The following is a 27,248-nucleotide window of genomic DNA, read 5'->3' on the forward strand; positions in this document are numbered from 1 at the left end:
CATTATTTCGAGAAAAATCCCCTCAAATGACCCTCAAAATTGGGTAGGGGTTTCGAGGCTTCAGCGTCACACTCACACCCCCGTCAAAACTAAATCTGAGACCCATACCATTCCAACTCCCTGGTCATAGTATCTCTCATCAATATCACAGCTAAATCATTGAACTACATGCTTTTGTAAATTTTCTTTCTTCACCCCAAAAAAGTATGTGTATCAAAATAGGAATGAGAGATGGGGATTTTTTTTTTTAGGTCGGTACAACAAGAAAAGTGACGATTTCCACACAAAATTTACAACCATTATACGGAGGGGTGTGTACGGAAGAAATAATGGCACACGGTTCGCCGGATGTGCGCTGTATGTATGCACAGCAGTTTTTTCCCCTGCGCGTGAAGATCCGACTGCTTTTCCCCCACACGGAATTGCTGTTGCGGATCCGTATCTATTTGGGATTATTTTGTGGAATATATCGTCTCCAATCAATCTTTGATCAGGTATTTAATTTCTTATATCACTTATCAATTAATTATAAAATTGACAGACACATTTACGTATATTGTGTGCACTGTGCAGAAGTTACGAAATCTTTGTTCCGACATCGCGGGATTTGTGTGCGAGAGAAAGCGACTGAATGAAACGTTTTCCGTGTGTGAGTCGAGAGACGAAGCGAAGAAGTGACAATTTTTCTATTTTTACCTTTATCTTGGGATTTAGATGAATGACAAATGTGTGGATTATTCTAAGATGTTTGTGTATCTGTTTATTGTAGGACTGCTTGCGGGCAATTATTTAAAAGTTTCACGTCAATCGAACTTGTGATTTCATTCTGGGAGGAATTCTTAGTTTGAGTTTGAGCATCTTGTCGGAACTGTTGAGAGGAATAAAACAAAGTTGTAAAAAATGATCATCACCTTAGCCTCGGGATTTGAAACTCATTAGCGCGGCCGGGTCTCTTTTGTTTAGTAATATTTTGTTGTTCATGACCTGTCTGTTTTTGTCACAGGATTGTTTTGCAGACCGTTGGCAAAATGCCGAATAATAACCGAGCTTCTGAGAGCCAGCCGTCAGGAACAACACCTTCGAATCCAGCTGCTCCGAGCTCATCGACTACGAGCAGTCGACCGTCTTCGGCTGGAAGTGGTGGTCGACGAGGTGGACACTCCTCCCAAGAAAGAGGGAATAGAGAGGTGAAACCGAATCACTCGATGGGCAAACCAGGCTCCAAGAGCCCGCTTAGCTCAAGCGCCAAAAGGTTTGCCACTAATTTCACCCCTCTCTCTTTGATACCGATTTTAAATAGTATTTACAGTCGGCATGCCGTGAACAATCGGAGGCGAATTTAGTGTGCGTACAGCGCCGTGGCACTATGCGATCAATGGCATTAATCAGAAAACAGCCATTGACATGATGTGTATGTAAAGTCCACTTCACCGCTCCACTTACTGGCGAGCTACCTAATTTGCATATAAGCTATAAACAGTTATCTCTCTAAATTTAGACCCTAAGTAACCATCATGTTTATGTTTTGGGGTCCCATTTACCAATCTTCATTACAATATACCAACTTTTTCTCAATATTTTGTGCCATAAGTGAGAAAAATACGATTTTCTGTGCAGAAGCTTACAACTTGCACAGGCTGTGACTGTGAGCATGCGTGCACGGTGCATGGCACAGCTCACTCTACGTACATGATATGCATGTCGGGATTGTGATTTTGTGTGCGGATTGAAATCTTGAAAGAGTGACTCACTGGGTGAGAGTGATGAACTAATCACAAGATGATTCTTTGTTCAAATAACATTGTATATATTTTATCTCATAATAGGATTGGTGTGACATGCTTTTAAAAAAAATATATTTTGTTTACATGAAAAGGTCAATATCTATTATCTAGAGTAGACTATCTTCTATTAAAGATAAAGACCAGTTATGGTCATGCGATTGCATTGTGAAAGAAACGTTGTGGAATTGATCAGAAAAGGTTTCATCTAGCATATAAGTATTGGTGTGCACTGCAAGGTTCTGGAATCATCAACATGATAAGAAATTTGGCAAAGTCTTCGTAAAGTTACATGCACTGTACACAGAAAGATGTATATGGGACTACGCACACGTGCGCGACATGTGCCTTTATCTCTCACACACCAATAGATAAACTTATTTACCAAATATATCAATTAGTAGGCGGTTTCCCCGGCAAATTTGTTATCATCATGTATTAGTGAAAACATATTGTTTCACATGATTGGTAATAAGAGCTTCCATTTCTTTTGTTGAAATTGGGGCGTTTCCAATACTGGTCTTTACCTTTAAAAATGTTTGGAACATTCTGGTTTCTGCTAACTTACCTTTTGAGTAAGAAGTGCAGTGATATATACTGTATGTTACTACCGGTTTAGATTTTAGTTTTAGATTATTATACCCTGCCGGAATCATCCAAGTTTCAGTTGGTTCTCTTCAAAATCTTTTCTTAATTATGCTTTTGTTGTTGTTGGTTAAACCAGCATTACATGGACATCATGTACATTAATATATTACAAGATGTGGGTCTATAAAATTGATTCACCATGAAGCTAGACTACAGACTACTTCCAAACATACATGTAGTTGGCTATCAATTTGAGCATACATTGTATGGTTGAGATCGGAAAAATGCCACTCCATGGAATGACCCGGAAACATGAATTCTATACAATATGCATTAATTAATTTGTCCAACCTGCCAGAAACTTATTTTTTTAATTATGCCGCAGGTCATTGAGTTTTAAGCATACGTGTACAGTTAACTCTGCATAACGCAAATTTGTTGAGACTGCATAAAAGAGTTTGACAACATTTGACATAAGAAACATATGTACATGTACTGTGATGTACATGTCTTGCATAGTTGGGTAAAAAAATTGATTTGTCTTACATGTCCTACATGTATGTACTGTAGGGGAAATTTGACTTGTGTTTTTGAGTTATGCAGAGTTATCTGTACATTGTAGAATCATAAGTGTGCTGGGCAGCTTTTTGTTACCTGGATATCAACTGCTGGGTTTCTAAATTGTGTTACATGTAAAACGTCAGAGTGATTTTTAAAACATTTTATTTCCCTAGAATATGAAATTTTGTCCTCAAATATATGGACATGCATATTTGACAGTGACAAGATACAAAAATGCCTCACTACCTGAAGGGAGATGGCAGGTGCCTGAATGTTGACATTTTAACATTTTGCAAAGGACATGACGAAATAGTTCGGTTGTAAAAATGATAGAGATAAAAAATGCCAGCTTTGGATGTTATTACTTATACTGCCCTTGTAATATTATTCCTGGCAGAAGGTACTAAGGTTCTGGGTGTAATTGTTCTTTGGGAGTCCAGTAGTAGTTAATCTGTAAGCATAGACTGTAATATGACCCTAAACCACAATTCGTAAAGCCTTGAGCAGAGCCTAAATCTGTCAGTTTCTGGCTGTGTCCAGAGCAGCAAAATACAGAGCCTTTTGTAGTCCCATAGTGCAGACACTGTAACACATCAACTGACAAGGGATTGTGCCTGCAACTACTTGGGGGGAGGGAGGGGGGGGGGGGGGTGTAATTGTCCAGGTGGTAGTTGTCCAGATACGACTGCGGTCTTATATACATCTCAACAACAGGCTTACATATATGTATTTAGAATTGAGATGAAACTATTAAGTCCGGGAGAACAATAGTAATAATAATAATAGGCATTTCTATACCGTCATCAATCTAAAAATTCTATTCCGAGGCGCATTTATTATTACCCCGACTTAAGCCTAGCTGCCATTACAGCATTTCAAGGAATTAATTCCTGCCAGGTACCCATTTACATCACCTGGGTTAAGTGTAGCAAATGTAGATCAATGTCTTGCCAAAGGACATTAGTGCCGTGGCGGGACTCGAACCACGCACCTTGTGATTGACAGTCCGTCGACGTATCTTCTCGACCATGACCCCACATTTTCTAAATTTTTATAGGAGATGTTTTAGTTCATTAATTATCAACTTTTCCCAACTTTTTAGACTTCATTACAGAACTTTCATTCATATGTTTAAAATCTTTATGTTAGTTTCTGAAAGCCTGAAATCAAGAAAACAATTTCGAGAAGGACAAGTTTTTAATCCCCCCCACCCAATACAATACACTTAAAGACACTACACTGTATATACAAATTGGTGTCAAAGTTGGGCCAGTTCACCATGCCACAACCAGACTGTTCAGTAGAAGCCAAGCTACAATATACCTGAGCAGATACCCTATTTTACTATCTTCAACAAAAAGAAAAGGTGGCAGAAGCATTTATTATGCAGATAATCATCTTCTTGTTTGAAAGAATAGGCAATTTTCATTATGTAATCAAATTTAATACACAAATCTTTGTTAAAGGTGGTGTGTCCCTTTTGCAGGCTACATGTACATGACACATGTACTGTACATGCATACAGTATAAACTTGTGTGAGTGCTATGGTAAACAAGAGATAATACCAACTAAAAACTCACCTGAAAAGATAAGAGCTTGTAATTGCCTTTTATGTGGAATTATTTCGACCATTCGATCGCAGGTCTAGATTACAATTAAATGTGAGAAAGCTTTCATCCTTGAAGCCTTTTTTGAATAAAGTAAACAACTTGTTTACACTTAACCGCTACAAAAGAGTCTCAGATAAACTGTAAAATCTTGCTTTAGAAACCACCAAATGAAATTATTAAAACGTCAAATTGAAGAAAAAGAGTTTTTTTATCTCAAAAATATCGCAGTTAGTTGTCAAACCCTGTTTTAATATACACTGTACATATATGCGAAAACTGCAAAACGAAGCGCCATTTTTTGTAATTTTTTTCTCTGAAACTATTGCAGTATTTTTCAAATTTTCCGTCATTGCGCAAGATGGAGACTTTAGTAAATGATAAATCAAAGTATTTTACAGCTTCATTCGAATATCTTTTCATGATTTTACGTCACATGGTTATGTCGAGGGAAAAATTGAAGGCTATGTCTATGTCATCAAGGAACTCATGTCGAACGTTCAGTGTACATGTAGTCCCATCCATAGGGGTTCTTGCAGGAGAGTTGTAGTCCCATGTACCGTTATACGTGCAGGACTGTGTGCTGGACTCGGTATGTGTGTTTAGAGCACGGGTGGCCAACCTTTTAAAGCTCGCGGGCCACAGCCAACGATAGGCATAACTTGGTTGGCCGTAGGTACTCTTCTCCCCCACCCCCACCCCTTTACACACACACACACACACACACACACACACACACACCCATGCAATACGTGTACACCTGCAATTTTCCAAAAACAAACAAGCAAATAACAAAATCAGTGAGGAAAAAAAATCAGGCTTACTTTGATTTCCGGGACAACTCTCCATGCCTTTTGTACATCAAATTTCATGTTTTTCCTTCTTTCTTGTGATTGAGATAATAGAATGCAAAATGATATTCTACTTCACATGTTATGAAATACGATCAAGAACACAATTAAATAGGAAAAAAATGAAAGACTTGTGAAATTTGATGTACAAAAGGCATGGAGAGTTGTCCACAAATGATGTCATCAAATTGAATATCGCCCTCTAGTGACCAGTCATTTTATAAAGCTTTAACTTCCTTATTCCTTGCCTGATTTTGTTCAATTTTTTACTGATTTTATTCAAATATCTTAAACTTTACAATAAAAGTAACTTACATGTAGTATGAAGGTTTTGGTTCCCTTTAATGAAGAACATCATATCTAGATTAGGTGTATATTTGGTATCTTTTTCCTGTATTTTTTTCCAGCATTACATAATTACAGACATAGACCAACACACGAACGAACACACACACACACACACACAAATAGTACACACAAGAGCAACCATACTCACCACCATTGTAATTATGTTCAAAATTGGACAATCCCTATGAACAAGTGAGTGGAAAAATATATTTCCCGGTAAAAAGCGGTAAATACCGTTAAATACCGCTTATTTCCCGGCGTCCGGGAAATAAGCCAACCCTGAGACAAATATAGCATTTCAAACCTATTTCTCGATTCACAACATTTGTTTATTTACGAACGTTACTGCGTGCAGAAATTACAAACTGAAATTAACATGGCGAGTGATGCTAATGTCCTTAATGTAATGAGATACATGTACATGGTAAGAGGGAATTTGAGAAGTTTTGTATCAACCAAGTAATGAGTCAATATGTTGTGAATGATGAAAACAAATTATGGAAATAGAGATAGCTGTGTGTAAATGTTTTACCCTATTTCATCGCTGCTATGCAGGCCGCATTTCATTTATGAGCTATTTTTATAATGACTTTTTCAATGCGGGCCACACCAGAAGAGCTGACGGGCCGCGGGTTGGCCACCCGTGGTGTAGAGCATCATCGATTTGGTCTTTGTAATGTCGTGAATAAAACATGCTTGTGGTGGTGCCTGGTCAGAATGAGTCGAAACTGAACAAAACAATGACTACCGTAATAAATAAATTAGTATAATGTAGGTACTGTGAGTACTGTGAAGATATGGTGCAGTTGCTGCAATTATAACACAAATCGAGTTTACTAATCTGCAGCAGCCACAACGTAAAAACAACTGGATGACGCATTTTGCATAGTATGCACGCACGGCCGATAACATTCTGAACAGCGCATATGCGTACACCTCCGATATAGTTGTAGTTTCAACTTTCCAGTCTTTTCATGAATCTTCCCCTAGTTTTGAAAGCAGTTTTTAACTGCAAACACGAAACTTCGCAGAAAGTGAGACTGGAATTTAAAGGCTGTGCACAACCGTGTAATGAGGTACCCGAGTACACTCCCAGGCTTACAACTTGTTACAAGCGAATACTCGAATATTCGGACGCCATGTTTTTAAAAAAAATTATTATTATTATTATTTTTTGTTGTTGCCACCACCATACCACAGGAGCAGTATCCCAGGTTCGTCTGGGAACACTCAGTTTTACTACGTGTTGCAGTTGAAGGCGCCGATTTAATAATAATGATAACAGTAAACAATGCTGTTTTGAACCAAAGATGGCAGAATAATCCATTTTCCTCAGAGTCCAAACAGAAATCCGGACATTTGGTCCCAGTTTCTGAGTGGTAAGTTTGACAGTGATTGAGCTTGGAAACATTTTTACCGACGGTACCATGCCAGCGGCCGGCGCTCTCCCTGGTACGGGTACCGGAAAGCGTGGGCCTGGACAGTGCCAATGGTAGTGATACCAGAAAGCACCTTTATTCAATAGTCAAATCAAAAGATGCTTCATTTTGGATGAAATATGTGGAAAAGGACATGTACATGTACATGTATATCTGTCGTACAGGACACATCGAATGGAATCAACCATGAATGCCTTGGCCTTGGCGTCTTGAGAGTTTGGGTCTTGATTGTACATGTACAACACGTCAACACTGGTCTAAACTTATTTTGAAAGAAAAGTGTAGCTTTATTTTGTAATCTGTTCCGAAGGTTCACATGTACAGTGTACATCATAGCACTTTCAGTTCATGGTCCATGCAGGGAGATGTCATCTTGTAAGCCTTGAAATAAGCGGCGCAGGGCACAAATTTGCGCTCGCAAAGTCACCAATTGCGCCCGTAAGTCATCTAAATCTAGACGCAAGGCGCAATTGTTTTCCGTGAAATTGCTCCCGATGGTAGGCATGCTCATGCAGCACTAGATGGCGCTGTTGCACACATACTGCAATCTAATTGCCCTTTTCGTCGCGCCCGCGCCATGAGTGCTCCGGATTCATTGCATTGACTCTTGAATGATCAAATGGCTTGAAGGATCTTGAAAAAAAAATTGTAAACATGGTGACTGTTGCTTGTAGACATCTGCTGCAAATGATGTTTGAGAGGTTCTTCATAATCATTAAAAAAAAAAAATCATGGATAGACTTTCCTTCTCCACAAACCCAGAACATCCACAGTGACTGACAGATGACAATGCTTTTCAATCATATTCACCCAGCCTTTGGAATCAACTGCCTCGGAACATCTGTATTATAGCACCCACACCTGACACTATTTATGAAGCACTTAAAGATGTATTTTTTTTAACCAATTTCCCCATCTTTATACCATGTAAAGTGCTGAGAAACCAATTGTGTGAGAGCCCTACATACAGAACATATTATTATTACTTACAGAAATAGAGAAACGTAACTAAATTTTTCTTATTCTGTTCGTAATTTGTATGCAGGATCCAAAAGGAACTTGCTGAGATAACCCTTGATCCACCACCTAATTGCAGGTAAGTTAATTTTTTTGTTCAATCTTGGAGAACCTCAACCTAGAGTTAATGCAGAATACTTCTAAAATAAAAAATAAAACAGTTGAATTTTCATAATATGCACATACTGTATTAAAGCTAGATAGTCTTATTAAAAATACCTTGGAGTAAAAATTTAAAAAAAAATTGTATATGTTGCATTAAAAAATATTAAAAAAGAAATATTTCAGCGATAAACCTGCCTTTGATTCACCTCTTGAGGACATGTCAATGTAATTGATTATTGCAGATATATATGTATGTGTATGTAGTAGTTGTGTATTTCCAATGGCTCTTTGCTGCAGAGGATACCTCTCTTGTTTTTGAAAGAAAAGTGTGTTTATTGCACATTCACTGAACATGTACATGTACATACAGGCCCAAATTCACAAAGGAGGTTTGTCGACAAACCGAGGTTTATGTGCGTCAGACAACGCGTTTTGACGCGTTTTTACAAACCTTGGTTTGTAAAAAACAAAAGAAGGTTTGTCGAAACAAAAGGAGGTTTGTTGTTGACAAACCAAGGTTTGTCGACAAACCTCCTTTATGAATTCGGGCCACAGTGTATGTGCTGGTTGCCAACAACAAGAAGGAATGGCAACAGAAGGGGAAAATTGTGACTGCTACTCTACATTTCATTTTTTTTTTGCCTATTATATAGAATTAGTATGTACAGGGTATGTACATGTACATGTATTTTAATAAAAACTGGCACATCATCTAGAGCTAATAGAGGTCTTTAACTGTTTACACGTAGTGGTGACTAGAACAGTGACAAAACCCCTTACTTCCCATTTGTATACATTACATGTACTGTACATGTACATGTACCTCATCGGAATCGGATTGTCAAATAATGTAAAGATAGTAGTACTAGATCATGTACATGTACATGTACTTATTTTGTTCAAGGATAATATTTAGCTTTGATATAGCGCTTAAAGAGATCTGGTAACTTTGTCTCAGATTCTGAAACAAAATCCTGGATTTAGCTCATGCTGCAATGATAATTATAAACCTTTTGGTCATTCAGGAACTCCATGACTTTTACAAGCTGATCGCCTGTCTGATTATCAAGATATTTATGATTGGAATTACAAATTTTTAAAACCGTTTGCCTAACGGTTTTCGTAATACTACATAAATATACTACACATCTGGTTTCATATCGATAACTTTAGTAATGTTTGATGGATTTTTATGAAATTTGATATGAAGGTACATGGTTTCAAAACACAGCCTTTAATTTCCGAGTATGTAAGTCAAAGGTCATAGCTCATCAAATGTGCGAATCTGGTTTCTATTCGATAACTTGAGTAATGTTTGACAAACTTTAATGAAATTTAATATGAAGGTACATGGTATCAAAATATGTGTACAGCCCAAGTTCGATTTCTGAGTATGTAGGTCAAAGGTGAAAGGTCATAGCTCATTAACTATGCAAAAACACCTAATTATATATGTAAAAATGTGGTTAACTTCCTTGCCTAGTAATATAATAGTATAGTCCAATGGAGATGGAGGTAACTTGTTCTGACGTATATAGGCCATTTGTACCCTGCGAGGGGATGCTATGCTTTGCGTTGACTTGTTTGTATGGTATTTGCATGAATTATCATACAACGCATTATCCATTTTCCTACGATGGATGTACGAGTCACGCGACCTCGGTATGAGTTGCGATGACTTGTGTACGACTTGTATCGAGTTATCAAGATCTTCTAACGAGTGCTAAGAGTTTTCAACGATTCATATGCGATCAAGGGGCGGGAAATGCATCATTTTGGCCAGGGGCGGCCAAGCGACTTCCAGACTGTTTTAAGTATAGTCATTCAGGCAGTTTGCTATTTATTTAATCTTGGTATTTCTCTACCATTGTGTGGCAATAATGTATATTTTCTAAAACTTTACCATTAAATTTGCCAATTACCTGTACAGCTTGTACATGTATGAGAGTAACTTGACACTGTATAATAATATGTAAATGATTACAAATTGTTGAGTGCATAACAAGCAAATCGGGAAATGGGCCCTGACATTTCAAATTGGTCTGATCATATCAAATTTAATGTCAAATGAAACTTTAACATCCAAATTTTTCCTAATGTGAAAAAAAACAGAGACATTTTTACACTGCTGAATGTTAAAATTTGCATAATCAATTAACTTCCCAAAATTGAAAGTTGATTGCAATGAAAGCATCATATGCATGTACATGTAGAAGAAATCATATGATGAAATTTATGAATATTGAAAAACGAGAATACCGTACAGAAGTTCCTAAAACAATTATTTTGTTCAATAGTTATACATACAGTACATGTATTGATTGATGATGGGATAGATTTGTTTCATACAGGGATTGTTTGAAAACAATAAACTACATGTATACGGTATGCATAATTTATTGATAGGGATAAAAGTGGTCATACCTCAATAATAAAACTGTTGGGGTTCTGTCAATCAAGCAGAGGGACACTGCCTCCATCCCCTCTTTTGCCACTGACGTAACGTCAAAGAGAGCACTTATTGGCTTGCAGATATTATCGTTGAGGTCTGTGACAATCTGTCTTGAGAAAATTGGTGCCTTGTGGCTGAGCGATTACAACAAGTCAATAAAATTGTTGAGGGAGTTCAGTAGCATACAATTCTTGGGGTCTGACCTACAGTATGTAGATGTACCGGTAGTTCAGTAATGATTTTCAATTTCTTCTGTACATAAACAAGAGGATAGCAATTTTGGAAGGATTTATCATTGAATTCATATTATTTTTTATTAATCCGTGAGGTCTGACTACATTGTGTAGCCCTTTATGCTCAAAGTTTGCACAAACAATATTTCTATTAAAGTGACTCAGTAACATTGTTGAAGGTTGATGAAAAATCTGCACAATTTTTGAATGAAATGTTACTTATCATATTAATTCTACTGTACTAACCCTCTAACATGCAAAAAAATGCTGAACAAATTCTCAAACCACAAAGATATTTGTGGTTTTCTTTGAAGCAACACTGTGCGACACCCTCTAAAAATAAATTCTCCCAATCATTTTTTAATTTTCCCAACCTTTTTTCCATGAAAATATCACTTAGACAGGCTTTTAAAAATCTTTCAACACTTAAATGTCTGCAATTGCATAATACCGGTACACTGTAGAACCAATTTATTGCTTTGTGACGATTCATATTTACCTAAAATGTAATTAAACTGTAATATAGTTGGGAAAATTGAGGAATCAATCAGAACAGTTTTTCCCAATTTTTATTATTAGTAATAGGTTTGTTTTTGTTTGTTTTTGTAGTTGTACTTAGCCTACATGTCCAGATTATCTTTCATTGTACATCTAGCATTGAAGTCATTGCATTAGTACCATTTTCTCTAATCTGAACAATGTTATCAAATCCCTTTAAGTTTGGTAGGGTTTATGCATTTGCTCATGTGCTTGTACACTGTATTATAACCTTTTCAAACTGGCCTGATTTTCATTGGATGCATCCGGCCTATCCGATGAAACTGCCACTATGAATGGTACAGAGGAGAAAATGTTGATAGAATAGCCATTGAAAAGAAGAGAAACAGGCGATTAAATTCTCCTGCTCAAGAGCAGGAGAAATTAAATCTCTGATGTTGAAAATAACAATTGGAAATATTGCCCCTGATCGAAAGTGACCATAATGGTCAATTTTGACCAAAACAATATTTTTGGAAAAGGTGCACAATTTATGAAACCCTGATAAGCTACTCAAGTTCAAGTTCAAGTTCACTTTATTCAATACTTTCATTAAAAATATACAAAGGAAAACAAACATATAAAAAATTTAAATATAATACATGTATCAATATACATGTATAACATGAAAATAACACAAGTGGAGAAGACATGAGGAACAAAGGGAAAACATTCTAAACATGTACATTAATAAAAGTATTTGGAGACTAGACAGGAAGGACAGGCCTTATGCAAAAGTCTGTGTCCAGTAATTGTATAAGAAACTAAAACCTTCCCCACCAAATATTCAGATTAAATCCCCTTGTCTCCCAGGGTACATAACGGTGCCACAGCTGATAGTTTTGTAGATTTTTCCCCATAATGCAGAATATGAAAACGACTAAACCCTGGTGTCGCTAGATGGTGCTATGGATTGTGAATTCACCGTATTGACTTCCTACTCTATGCCTTCCCAACTGTAGCCTTGTGTTTGGGATTAATTGATTGTATTGAGTAATTTGTTCACCAGATCACCAAGATGTGAAAAAGGGATAGTTGAGTTCCTGTTTCAGACCGCAAATGCCTTCATAGTGCATGGTTATTGCTCTTATTCTTATTTATGACATTTCTAGTGTCCTTTTAGGACCTAAACTTGCTATGAAGGTAATTTTAGACCCCCAAAAGTGAAATTTAGCCAATACGATCATACCAATTCAGCTCTACTTAAAAATAATACAGTGACTGTTAATTAATTAATTGATTAGAAGTAACAATACATGGGCCGTCTGGTTGTGCGTTTTATAACCAAAATGAAAAAGCCAACAAAAAGCCAACATCGGCATTGGCTTGAATAAAACGTATAAGGCGCCATTTTGTTTTTTCAACGGCTGGTTCAAATTATCTAATATTTATGGTGGTACACAAATATTATAAATGGTTATATTTATGGATATTTCAGCCGTCTCTGAACCGATTTTGATGTAACAAAGATCATTTGAATTGTATGTTCTTTAAAATTTGACACTCAGTTTTCCATTATCTCACAAAAAAAATAGTTTTGCGTGGCGGCCTCTGCAACAGAACTCGACGATCCCTTTAATATTGAAGAAGAGGTAATGATTGTTTTGAAGTTTAAAAGGTATAGATATTTTTAATTGATATCTTGTTTCCAGCAGATGTTTTGCTTCTCTCTCACTCCACTCTATCAGGAAAAGAAACTTATATATGTAGCAATCATTAATTCATTTATTCAGTATGAAATAGAGCTTTAGAGATCACAAGGCCGTATCTTGTCAGCTCAGTTTCACAACGCGGCTGAGTTATACATGTACATCACACACAGATATTTAAGCCATGCCCTCAAAGTGAATGCACACTCTGAAATGGTTAAGAGTATATTTGTGTACATGTACAGAGTGTGTGTCACTGAACAGGGTATTGTTGACATACCTCACAGGCAGATGGTCATTAGAGTATTTCCAGAGGGAGTGAGTTCATTAGGTGTAGCAGAGCTATAAACCCAGAAGCATCAGCAGTTAGCTAGTAATTTGTATTGTTTCAATTCAATTCAAGACTTTATTCCAGACTCAGCTGCAAGAGTAGAGGTCCATATAACATATTTACATGTACTTGTAGATATAAACAATGAACAAGAATAATACCCCTTTCAAAGCTGGCCTGATTTCATCGGATGCATCCGGACGCATCCGATGAACGGCCACTATGAATGGTACAGAGGAGAAAAAGCTGATGAAAAGAAGAGAATTAGGCGATTAATTTCTATCGGTGTGACGCCAATGAAACAGCCACTGTGAATGCGTTTCGGGAAAAACACTGATTAAAAGACTGATGAAAATGGTCAAAGATTGCAGTGTACGCGAGCTTTTTCGTAACCAGCTGTGTTGACTTTTTGTTGAACATGCTGCATGCTAGCTGGATGAGGCGCAGTCTTAATAATTGCACAATAATTCTTCACTTCCGGTAAGGGCTCGCCACAGCAAGTGAATTTCACCCGCAGTATGAAAAGGACAGCAGGGTAAACGGCGGTTTTACCTTTGTTTACATAAGGAAAATTCAATTGGTATTTGCATCGGTGTGACTCCAATAGATGCACTATGCAAGGGGTATCAGAGGGGAACATATGATTAAAGTAGATATTCATTGATTTTAAAAACTAACTTTATTTTCATTATTGCATACAGTATTTTCCTGCGATAAGGCCGTACCCCCGATTTTGACATTTAAAAAAAAAAAAAAAAAAAAAAAACTTTTGTTGAAGTCGGGATATGATCTCTTGCGTACAAATGTTGATGTGACTAAAATCACCACCTTAGACCGCTCGGCCATCCCGCACTGATGCTAGCACTTGCAGTTTTCTGTGATGTATACATTGCGCCTCTCTCTTGTGTATTGAAATGGATTAAAAATAGCGACTTCGCGTGCTGGATACTTCGCGGCAGCTCCGTTAAACGGGCCTTTCTTTTACTTTTGCAATGCATTGGCACGATCTTGGATCAAGATCTATCGGCAGATGTTGTTTTTGGAAGTTTATTTTCGTCTTCATGTCAACAATGCAAGATAAAATTGTCGGTAAGATGTGTGGAAATGTCCTGTACCATAGTGGTATAATTATTGTACCGTTCTCAGTCCCATATGTGCAAATTTGTGCTGTTTTTGAACTTTTTTTTTTTTTTTTTTTACTCTTTCGCCGCATAGGCCGCACCCCGACTTTTTGATATTTTCCCTTCCAAAATACTGCGGACTTTACGCCGGCAAATACGGTAGTTCAAACTTTGATTCGACATGGTTATCAAAATTCAATGCTCAGAAACATTAAAAGTAATGATGATTATAAATTACAAAACTCTTAAATACAGCCCCGGCATACCACCTGAAGAGCTCTCTGAACGCTGCTGAGATGTGTGAGATCACAGTATGGACACGATTTGCATAAGCAGACGATGTCCCATGACATCTCACACATTTTCAGTGCCTGTTTTTTCATCTTCTCGAGTTTTTTTCTCTTTCTTCACTACCGTCAGGCTAAATGTATAATCTATTGCCTCACTCTAAACCCCGCGCATGTTTTTTTTTTGATGACAAATACAAAGGAATCTGTCGCTTGTAAACAAAATAAGACGCCATTGTATATTCAGCTTCATACACCACGGTATGTTTGGCGGTTCAAGAGGGAACAAATGCCATCCTCAATATCATTCCGAGGGGTTTTCAATTTGAAAGTCTGGTTTATTTGATTGTTAATTAACCCCTATCCCCTATCCCCTATATTTACAAGCAAAAGATATTAGTTTTCAGAATCGGGTCATATCCCCTTTTGAATGGTGTATATACACTAAACTCATTATAATTTCACAAATAATAGCTTTGCAATTATGTTCATTCTTTATAGGATGTCGTCTGCTTGGGCAGTATTGGTCCATATAGTGACGTCATTAAAACATTATTTTTCCGGCGAATCTCTCGTATATCCCAGCTGCTATGGAGGTGGTTGTATTTTTATTTTTTATAAATCACCCGATATGTAGTTGACCTAAAACCTGTACGATGGCCATCTGTTAGCTTACCAGTTTCTAGTGATACAGTAGTTGACATATTTGTGATTTTCTTTGAATTTCACCTTTAAAACTGACATATTTACATGTAGATATAAACAATGAACACAAATAAGAGGGGAAGACATACAGATATATAAAGAGAAACAAAACTAAACTACTTTTATCAACCTCTGCCGCAGGCCTCTCGCCAAGAAATTAAAAACGCGTGGCGCGACCCGAGGGAAAATTTGGCCCCCCCCCCAAAAAAAAAGTAAAAATTTGATTTTTTTTTTTTTTTTTTTGATTTATTTTTTTTAATTTAAATTTATTTTTTACAAGTATTACAAGTAATTTGATGAATTTTTAATACCATACCTGCCAACCCTTACGAATAATTCAGAATATTCTGTTTTGGGGGATTTCTAGGACCAGAAAATCCGGAATTTTCTGATTTTTCAAAAAAAAAAAAAAGAACGCGTGGCGCTAGGTCGGGCCGATCAGGAACGCGTGGCGCGTGCGCCACGCGTTATCTGTGTACGCGAGGGCCATGCTCTGCCGACCTTGACAACAAGCTACTGAAATCGAACTTCCACAAGTCTGAGGTGAACCTTGTACTGCTTTGCAATGGGTTTAAAGATAAACTTGAGTTCTGGTAAAAAAAAGAAAATGAATTCTCACAGAATCAAACGAAACTTACACTGAATGTTCTAGATTACAAATAAATGTCATGTGCCAAACAATTTTGGAAGAAAATGTATACTGGCAGAGTAATGAACATAGAAAGATAAGAAAATCAGGTAGTACTTGCCCCGCCCGACACCATTTGTGTAGTCCCACAGTGTACAGTGCTTGTTACTTTACCAAGACTGGGCCACATTTACTATGATTTTGATGACTCCAGAACCTTGCAGTGTACACCAATACTTACATGCTACATGATCAACTTTCTCTGATCCATTCCACACCTTTTCTTTCACAATGCAATCGCATTACCAGAACTCACCTTTATCTTTAACCAACATTTAAATAATCATTTTTTCTGAAGTGTCAAGTCTCTGAATAAGCTTGAAAATTAGATTTTTTACAACATTCAGGTATATTCACATCTACAAACATTTTACTTGCACTAGAGTGCCTAGGTATTTGTAAGAGCATCCTCATAGCATCATTATTGGCTACCGTGAGCTACTGAGCTTTTTTTTTTATACCTACAGTGTACTCCAATGATGTGCAGTATATAACGGTGTACTATAAGCATGAAATAATTCAACCTTAAAGGTAAAGATCAGTTGTGGTCATGCGATTGCATTGTGGAATCGATCAGAAAAAGTTGATCATCTAGCATATAAGTATTGGTGTGTACTGCAAGGTTCTGGAATCATCAACATTTGGCCCAGTCTTGGTAAAGTTACTAGCACTGTACACAGAAAGATGTTTACGGGACTTCGCGACACGTGCTCGATATCTATCCAATTTAAATAGATATAATAATTTACCAAATATATCAATTACCGGTAGTAGGCGGTTTCCTGGCAAAATTTGTATCATCACGTATTAGTCAAAACATATTTTTTCACATGATTCCATTTTATTTTTTGAGAGGGGGGCGTTTCCAAAAGTGGTCTTTACCTTTAACTTTACGAAAGCACATATGAAACTTTCTGAACAATGTGTTGCCCTGTGCATAAAGTTTATGACACTGTCTATAATTATCTCTATCATCACACAGGTCCTCAGTAAAATAATGACCTAGGTACGGTACTTAGCCTCTTTACAAACATCAAGTTTAGCTCTACACAAATAAAAATCTGGAAATACCAACTTTAATTCTTTACCATTAATAACCATAACGTGACTCTCTTTCGCATTATATTTAACATCATTTTCTATACCAAACTGAGAACAAACATTTAGCAAGCTCTGTGAACCTGCAGTTGATGGACTAAAAATAACGAGATCATCAGCATACATTAAGTGATTAATTTTGATACAACATTTTTACCAACAAAACAGCCAGTACCACAGTTATTCAATTTTTACAAAAAAATCATCCATATAAAAATTAAAAAGGTATGGAGACAAATGACAATATACTTTCTTGCCGAACACCAATACCAACATGAAAGGTGCCAGAGAGGCAGTTACCCCATCTCACCTTCATAAATCATAGTCTGGGGACCATACCAATATATTAATATTCTACTCAATATGGGGGAATGGGGGAATGCCCCTGTTACCGATTCTCATTTTCGTGAATAACAATCCATGATTCTCAAATGCTTTGGGGGCATCAAGAAAACACAAAATAATTCAGCTAAGCACCTTTTTGTCTGCATGCGTGTACGTAGGAGGACATTACACTGTATGCTTCATTGGTAAGCATTGGTAATTCAGTGATGGGATTTACTTATTAAATGGGTAATTGCTCTTCCATAAAGAAAGCATACTATCAGATTACCAGTTTGTTTTGTAGAAAAAATGTTAAATGTAAACTCTATCTTATCCAGTTTATCTTTGACCGAGGAACCGTATGTTTATGCTCAACTTTTTCTGGCCAGAATCAGGCATCTGTTACGCGTTTAGTTCAAAACACGGTTGCGTCCTTTCTCACTTTTGTAGAATCACCGAAAAACGGCGATCACGATCGCCAATCGTAGACTTACAAAAAGGTGCGTTTACAATTTGTAAACACGTTTAAATGGGGTCAACGCACTGACCTCTAGTGGGTCTACGCATGGTCTACGTAGCATGCACAGTGCAGGTTTGCGAATCCAGCTGCAAGGCCAATTAAAGATAAACTCCAGTTCTGGTAAAAAAAAGAAAATTAATTCTCACAGAATCAAACGAAACTTACACTGAATGTTGAAGATTACAAATAAATGACATGTGCCAAACAATTTTGGAAGAAAATGTATACTGGCTGAGTAATGAGCATAGAAAGACAAGGAAATCAAGGTAGTACTACATGTAGCCCCGACACCATGTGTGATATCCCATATATAGCTTTCTGTGGACAATGCTTGTTACTTTACCAAGATTATGTCAAATTTGTTATGATTTTGATGACTCCAGAACCTTGCAGTGCACAGTGCACACCAATACTTACATGCTACATGATCAACTGTTTCTGATCCTTTTCACAATGCAATCGCATTACCAGTACTAAAGTTTATCTTTAAGGCCACCCAGTGAGAATTGCCTGGAGGAGCCAGAGAAGTGAGCATAAACAGTACACCGTGGAACTGCGATTACGATGAGCGTTTACGATGAGCGTTTCAAATCGCTCATTCTGCCTTCAAAATTGAGCTTAAACGCACCCTTAGTTTCTTGTTTCACAGTGCATGTTTATGACTCTGTTTTTGAATGAACAGGTATTTGCTATTCTGTGTACTACAGTGTACATGTACAAGCACACAGCCCTCCTGAATATTGTCCAGTTGGTTGCCATACGTGTGCATCAAAGTACTATGAAAGTGTTGTTGCCTATCATTCTTGGAAATCAAAGGTGCTCTTGATGACCCAAAAGATTACAAAATCTGTTACATTTTCACAACATAAAAAACTCTGATGACTACTGAATTCTCTAAATCCATAGGCTTGATACATGAACCACCTGGTTCCAGTAGCTATGGGTTAATAACAGGTTTTTCCAAAATGTTTTGTCAATCTACCAAATGTCATCTATGTGATAGAATTATTTGCAGTGCACCTTTGTGAATCGTGAAGGTGAATTGATGTTTGGTCTACAACCATTTTGTCAACATCCAGCCCCTCTAATACCTATGGTCTAATAATCATTTTGTCTACTATCATTTGGTCTGACCATTTAGTCTAGTAACCAGTTGGTCTAATGCCCATTTGGTCCACCATCCATAAGGTCTACCGGTAATAATCATTTGATGATTAAATAATCATTAGACCATAAGGAAATTAGATGAAATGGGCATTGTACAAACTGGAAATAAGACGAAATGAGCATTTAATGGACCAATTGGGTAGTAGACTGTCAGCGTGTCCACACACACAAAATTTTATCCTGAAACTCTATAAAGAAACGTTGTATAAAGAATCATTGTATAAATTCCAGGGCGTCCACACACAAGAAAGTAATCCTGAAACTCTACGGCGAAACGTTGTATACATGTACAGTGCATGTGTAGGTGCGCAGTTTGCTACTGCGGTCATGAAACGGATGCGGATGCGTGGTCACGTTAAAAGGTATTACAAAGTTTTGGTAAGGGGTCATGAATTTGGTTCAAATGAACATTTTAGAAGCCTATGCGATTTTACAATATTCAATGATCGTTGTCACGGTTGAAAATGAGTCTCAAGTAATGAAATTGTAAATAATAAACTCTTTATGTTGTATAGCGCCCTCTTAAGACTGATATCACTTCAGCTCTATAACAATGTTTCTTGACTACAATTGACCGAATTGCTATTCCCTTTTGGAAATTATAAATCAGAACTGCATATTCTGAGATTTTCATGATCGTACGTACCTGGCGCTATTTAAATTGTTTGAAATATACCGGGAGTACCGGTAAATTTTTTATTATTAAATTTCTTGAAAGAAAAAGTGTTTAAGGGGCTAAATTTTCTAGTGCTTATAATACATCCACAGGGGCTTCCAAATATATCAAAATTTAAAAAAATTACTATCAATCCAATTTTTAAAATTTCCCGAAACTTTACTTTACCTTTAAGTTATACCGTTCTAGTTCAGCCAGTTATACTAGTTATGTCCATGCGCAACACATTCCGTGATTCTTTATCGAGTTCTTGTTCGAAACGATGCCCAGACCCGCGTTTCGTTATACAACATGTCGTTAGTAAGTGTCCATACACACAATTTCATTGTATAACTATCCCGAAAAGGTATAACCGTTAGTTGATTGTGGCGTAGGACGTGGATAACTCTCCAATTTGCTGTGTACAAAAATATCACCAATTTCTGTTTGTCTCATAAGTTCCTTCTCTCTTGGGGCACTACTCAAAATATATTATAGCTAGTAGCATATTTTTAAAGGTCATCTAAATAGAATAGCGGTAGACCCTCCTGAGCCATGAACTTTTGAAAGATTTAAATTTTAGTCATTTTATATGTTGGAACAGATTGGAAAGTAGTCTGGCACTACATCACATTGACATTACCGCTTCAGCCAATTTGAAGTTCCTATACGTATACTAGTACCGTATTTGCTGGAGATAAGGCTGCAGCGCTGCATAGGCTGCACCCCCAACTTTGACATTTCGAAGAGGAAAAAAATAAAAAAATAAAAAATAATCATAATTTTCTATTAGAACACTATTTTTTCTACAAAGTCTGATACCAAATTCATCAATATTCTTATAAAATTTACAAGAACTTTACCTCAAAAATTATCGTAATTTAGCAGATCTTCATCAACTTTTAAGCTAGTACTGTATCGCAGGCAGATGTGGTATCCTACATATACACCTATTCCGATGTGCGGTGTAATACGAAATTGCGACTTCGGCTGAATGCACAGCTCCGTAACGGACCGGTCCCTTCTTTTACTTTTAGGTCTACCGGCAGATTTTGTTAGAAAAATATGTTATGCAGTATATATTTGTCTTCATGTCAACAATGCAACATAAAATTGTCGGTAAGATGTGTGGAGTTATTCTAGAAATGTCCTGTACCATTGTATAGTCATTTTAGTCCCATATGTACAAATGGACTTGCTGTTTTGACCGCTGAATTTTTTAGTTGTTGCGCAAAGACTGCACCCATACTTTTGGAAATTTTTTCTTCCGAAACTACTGCGGCCTTTACGCCGGCAAATATGGTATAGTGATTACAACTGTCAAAACTTCATAACTTTCTTATAATCTTGTCAGATTTAATTGGAATTATCATCAGTTCACTTCTCTGATTTTCTGCTCTCGTTTAGAGTAGGTGTCTATTTAAAGGTACTATGTCCCATTTGCAGGCCCAAAAAATGGAAAGGTAAAAATCCTTTTTTTCCTTTGCATAATTTGAATATTAGGACACTGCTAATGTTTAAATTTCACAGATAGGACATACCTGACATATTCATAATTCCTGCAATGTTCTACAGAATTTGATGTTGGCTGCAAATGAGACACACAGTAGTACCCAGAGCTGCCAACCGTTACGAAAATCTGAAGGGAATACGAAAATACGAAAATGCCTTCCAAAAGTTCGGATTCATGAGAAATATCGTCTGCTAACTTTAGCGTGTAGTAATTCAACTATGTTCGCTGCTACCGAATTCTACGTAAAAGCAAACAAAATAAGGAGCAGCGAAAGATTGGCTCAGCAGTGCGCATACCTTGCAGCTGCCTGCGATATGACTACTGGGACTTCACTGCGGATTAGCCCGGCAGTCCCGGCCGCGCGATGTGTGAGCGGACGCTGGAGTTGAAGATAGTCGAGTCGCGAGGTGGAACATCGAAGGACGATTCAAAGTTTCAAACAATGCGTGGATATTGACAAGGAATAGCGAAATCAGCAAAAGAAGACCAAGAAATGGTCTCAGAAGTACATGTATAAGACCGAATACAGTATCCAGCAGTGAGTAGACCTGCTGTAGATCTATTTTGAAGTCTGAAAGAGGTATTCATCATGCATTTTGTACCATGTTATTATTTTTTTTTTAATGGGAATTATTTAACTAAATACACATGTAAAATGCTCCAAAATAAGGCTCATATTGCACCAGAGAGCATCTAGAACCCTAGAAGTATTTATCCTCTTTCTTTCTTCTGGGTTAATATTTATTGTGTTGTTTGGTGTGTTTCACATCAAATGTATGGTCTTTATGGTATGCATTTGCGCTGCGTTACGACATCAATAGGTTTTTAATAGGTGAAAGGAAGGCCGGTTGAAAAATACTAATTTTGGAGGTGCTGAGTACTAATTTGTACTTCCAAAGGTTGGCAGCTCTGAGTACCTTTAAGTCAAGTGATAGATGTTGGGTTGAGAGATCTGAAGTTTTTACTGTAGTGGAAGTAGAGTAAAGGACCCGGTAATCGGCCAGCTCCAGTTTTCGGCCGATTGGATGGATGCAAGGTAAAATCCCTCTAAAATACATCGCATAATAGCATAACAAATATCCCACACATACCATACCATGCCAGTGTCACTGAAGAACCACATTTGCAATGAAAAATATATCCTAAAATATCACATTTTAGCAATGTATTCGGCGGTCCCGCTACCCGAATCTGAAAAATCGAGTATCTTACGCGTGTCTGTAAGAAATATGGGTACCATAAAATGAGGTTTATTTCAAGTATTTTTCAGATTTAGAGCCCGATTTTGTGCTAGTCGCAAGCTCAAAAGTATCTCATCGCATGTATTAAGTCAATGCAGCCGCACACCGCAACGCACACACGATATCTCTGTCTAATTCAGATTCCAATATCTGATCACCGCAGTACTATTTTTCGGCCTGGCGAGCTCCGGGGAGCTCAGGCGTGGGATATCTGCTCCGCCCGCTAGTGCTATAGATCAGCGCGGAAACGAACGGCGCGTGCGCGCGCTTCCTATTGACTTTGTACATGCGGCCGAAAACTGGTACGCTATGCCGAAAACTGACTCCGAAACAGTGAAAATTGAAATGAATATTGTCATGGCAATTCGTGATTTTTTTCTGGGATTCTTGTTTTGTTTAAATAATAATAATATTTGCTTCATGATTTGAACAAAAAATGATAATAAATAGGAAGTAAAGGGTCCAAAAAATGGGATTTTGTCTCCTTTACTCTATAGAGCGTACACACACACACACAAAGAAAACAAAAATGGATAAACAAAGTGTTAACATCCCTCAAAAGTATTAATGTCACACGCTTACCATACATGTATATCATGTTTTGTAAGATGGGTATCTTGCCACTGGGTTTTTGATCTGAAATATTTCAAGAGATGAATGTTTTCCTGTGCTGTGTAAAGAGCATACGGCATATGTACAATATACATGTACATACACTGTTCATAAAGGTAACAGACAAAAACAGGAATGCTCGATGAAGACAAATAGCCTGCTTAATATGATGTTCTGGCAAAATGATAATGGTGCATGCAGTGGTAGTGTCGCAAACACACTGTGCATTCCAAAGGAATTGTGTGAGATTGGTTGTGTATGTAATAATCATGCTTGTCTCACCATCACTGTAGCTCTTGACATGATCCTGTTACTAATCCCTTGCAAAGTAATCTTTTCTTAGTGATCAAATAGTGAAATAGGGTCTTCAGTCTGCATGCTGTTTACTCTCTACATGCATACATACATGTACATGTATGGGCTGTACATTAAATATCCTTTAGGCAATTTTCTTCTTCTTTTTTTGAATTGCAACTGTTCGCTCACATGTTTTCTTTCTCTTTCTTCTGTACATGTTTTAAAGTTCTATATATACATTTGTGTACATGCAGTAATGATTGGTTGTATTATCGTTTCCCGTCAAGTGTATGGGATATGGCAGTCAGAAGGTAACAAATGCCTTGAAGGTAATACAAAGTTTTGGGAAATTTTGAAAATTGGCTGGATAGTGATTCTTTACAATTTTGATATATTTGGATGCCCCTGTAAATGTACTATAAGCACTAGAAAATTTAGCCCCTAAACTACTTCTGCTTTCGATAAAAAAAGGAATACAAAAATTTACCGGTGCTCCCGGTAAATTTTGATAAATTTCAAATAGCGCCTACGGCCGTACAATGGTAGCTGCGACCATGAAAATCTCAGAATATGTAGTTGTGATATACATGTATAATTTCCGAACGTGAACAACTAATCGGTGGATTTTAGTCAAGAAACATTGTTTATAGCTTAATTTATATATTGACCTTGAGATGGAGCTATACAACATAAAGAGTTTATTATTCACAATTTCATAACTTTAGACCCGATTTTCAACCGCGACGACGATCACTAGATATTGTAGGACCGCATTATGGGTTCAATATGTTCATTTGAACCAAATTCATGACCCCATACCAAAACTTTGTATTACCTTTAAGTTGAGAGGGGTGGGGAGATAAAGGGTGAAGAATTTCATGTACACAGAAGGGAAACAAATCAAATTATTACGGGAGAGGGTCCAGGCCACTATTTTAACACACTGTATATTAAAGAGAAGGTTGAGTTCTGGGAAGAGGTGAAAAATAATTTGTGAGCATTATCATTCTTATCATGCAAGTGTGGAAGAATATCATATAAGACATGTTCCCTGAAAAGCATGGCTCTTCAAATGCCTTCATATTCGAAATATGTCATGTAACATCGTAAAACTCGGGGGTAGGATTTTTACGCCACGTGTTCGTGTAGTCCCATATACATCTTTCTGTGAAGAGTGTTTGTAACTTTACCAGGACTTGGCCAAATTTCTTATCATTTTGATGATTCCAGAACCTTGCAATACACACAAATTCTTAAATGCTAGATGATCACCTTTTCTGGTCGATTCCACACCGTTTCTTTCACAGTGCAATCGCATGACCAGAACTCAACTTCATCTTTAAAGATAAACTTGAGTTCTGGTAAAAAAAGAAAATGAATTCTCACAGAATCTAACGAAACTTACACTGAATGTTCAAGATTACAAATAAATGTCATGTGCCAAATAATTTTGGAAGAAAATGTATACTGACTGAGTAATGAGCATAGAAAGATAAGGAAATCAGGGTAGCACTAGCCCCCACATCACGTGTGTTGTCCCATATACATGTACATCTATCTGTGTAAGTGATTGTTACTTTACCAAGACTTATGATGATTTTGATGACTCTAGAATAGTGCTGTAAGTCAGACGCTATGTTCGTGTTCGGTTCGGTTCGGCAAAGTTCGGCAATTTTTCACCCGAACTTGGTTCGGTTCGGGGTTCGGTAATTTAAAAGCAAGCAGCGTTATAGCCACGGCGGTCGGGACTGGGCAGGCCGCCCGCCCTGCCGGGCCTGACCGGCACGGAGGACTTCTGCACACTGCTTCCGACCAGCACAAATTTCACATTAAAAAACTGCTCTAAACGTAATTATTTGTGAAGAAAAATACTACTTACATTCGTATTTCCGTCTTGAATCGTGTTTTATTTTCAATTTTAAAAGAATCATGTTTTCAATTTGTCAATAAATGATGTTTTTAAAAGATTTTCCGAGACGGTTGTTGTCTAATGTTAGAGTCATAAAAGGTGCCATCTTGAATATAGACTTTCAGGCTCGCCAAGAACTGTTTTTTATAATTTTTTATTTTCAATAGGAAAAATATGAAATTCCTATTTTTCCGGAATAAATAAATACCATACTATAATATATATTTATTTCATTTTTTATATTGTAAAATTTGTCCGATATGGTTACAATTGAAATATTAATATTTTGTTCAATGGGTTTGAGCAAATTGAGCTGAACTTGTTTTGATCACGCACATGTATTCTTGTTTATGGCTTGCGATCGCGACGTAGCGTGGTCAGGATTTGGGATTTAAATGGCGCCAGTGAAGTTGCGCCCACCACTGGATAGGCATAAATCACAAGGGCGGAAAATGGGAAAAAAGTAAATATAATATGAGCAATCATAACATGAAAATTAGGTACAAAATGAAAAGTTTATTAGCTTGCAAAAACGTTTACATTTTTTTTGCCGAACATCCGAACCAGGCCTTTGTGTTCGGTTCGGTTCGGTTCGGTTCGGAAGTGCCATGTTCGGCGAACTTCCGTTCGGTTCGGCGGTTCGGCTACAGCACTACTCTAGAACCTTGCATTACACACCATTACTTACATGCTATATGATCAACTTTCTCTGATCCATTCCACACCTTTTCTTTCACAATGCAATCGCATTACCAGTACTCAAATTTATCTTTAAACTATCGGTAATTTTTTTTTCTTCTTTTGCTTTTTTGCTTTTTAGCAGACACCATAGTATGTTAGAAAATCTTCATTTTGCTACGAGGCAAGGCAAAATTGAAGGCACCGATTTGTGCTTGTGAACCTGTCACGAATGATAGTAACAATGTCGTTTTAAAAACTGACAGACAAATTTTCCTCCGAGTCCAAACAGAATTTCGGACATACGCTAGTTTGGTTTTAGTTTCCGATTGGTGAGTCGACATCCCATGTGGGATTGAGCTTGGACCATGCCGGTGCTCTTCCGGGCACGGGTGTGTTTCGGCCGGCAGAGTGCTACTGCTAGGTTGAAGTTGCATAAATCGAGACTTAAAAAAAACAAAAAAACAACTCTTCCCTTCAAATTATGAACGTAAGAATATCATGAATCAAAACAATCCCAGCCTCTCGAGTGAGTTTGTTAATTAATCTGGTTTTCGTTAAAGTGACTTTCCTCTCTTCTGTGCTATAAATGCATGTGCTCAACTCACAAAAATAAAAGAATTATTAAACACTGCCAGTTTTTCATGGGTTTTTCCAGTAGTGTGAATGGTAGATTAACAATTTTTTTTCTTCTTCAAATGGATCTTTCTGCGATGTGAATGAGCGTACATGTACGGTGATAGTGATCACCCATATTCGCCAATTTTTTTCTCTGGCTTGTATTTTAATCCAATTCAACTTGTTCAAAGATTAATTGCATGGTGACTGGCTGGTACACCATTGCTAAATATCCCTTATCTGTGGCAGCCAATTAGAGCTCATAATAATAATTATGTGTGCATTGTTCCCTTTTAGTTCCTTTTTTGTTGATAT

The 27,248-nt window shown here is 37.2% G+C and overlaps 1 protein-coding gene across 1 annotated transcript in view; it reads left to right on the plus strand.

Annotated features, from left to right (window-relative positions):
- Positions 1–349: 349 nt before the first annotated feature.
- Positions 350–27,248, plus strand: part of LOC586388 (ubiquitin-conjugating enzyme E2 E1) — a 40,890-nt gene continuing 13,991 nt past the window's right edge. Inside the window, exons 1-3 of the mRNA XM_003728055.3 lie at positions 350–494; positions 1,004–1,252; positions 8,222–8,272. Of these exons, the coding sequence (XP_003728103.1) occupies positions 1,029–1,252; positions 8,222–8,272 (275 nt within the window). The 5' untranslated portion in view covers positions 350–494; positions 1,004–1,028. The remainder of the gene's footprint in view (positions 495–1,003; positions 1,253–8,221; positions 8,273–27,248) is intronic.

The sequence above is a fragment of the Strongylocentrotus purpuratus genome, unplaced genomic scaffold (assembly GCF_000002235.5).
Source record: "Strongylocentrotus purpuratus isolate Spur 01 unplaced genomic scaffold, Spur_5.0 spur5_scaffold_7, whole genome shotgun sequence".
NCBI classification, from domain to species: Eukaryota; Metazoa; Echinodermata; class Echinoidea; order Camarodonta; family Strongylocentrotidae; genus Strongylocentrotus; species Strongylocentrotus purpuratus.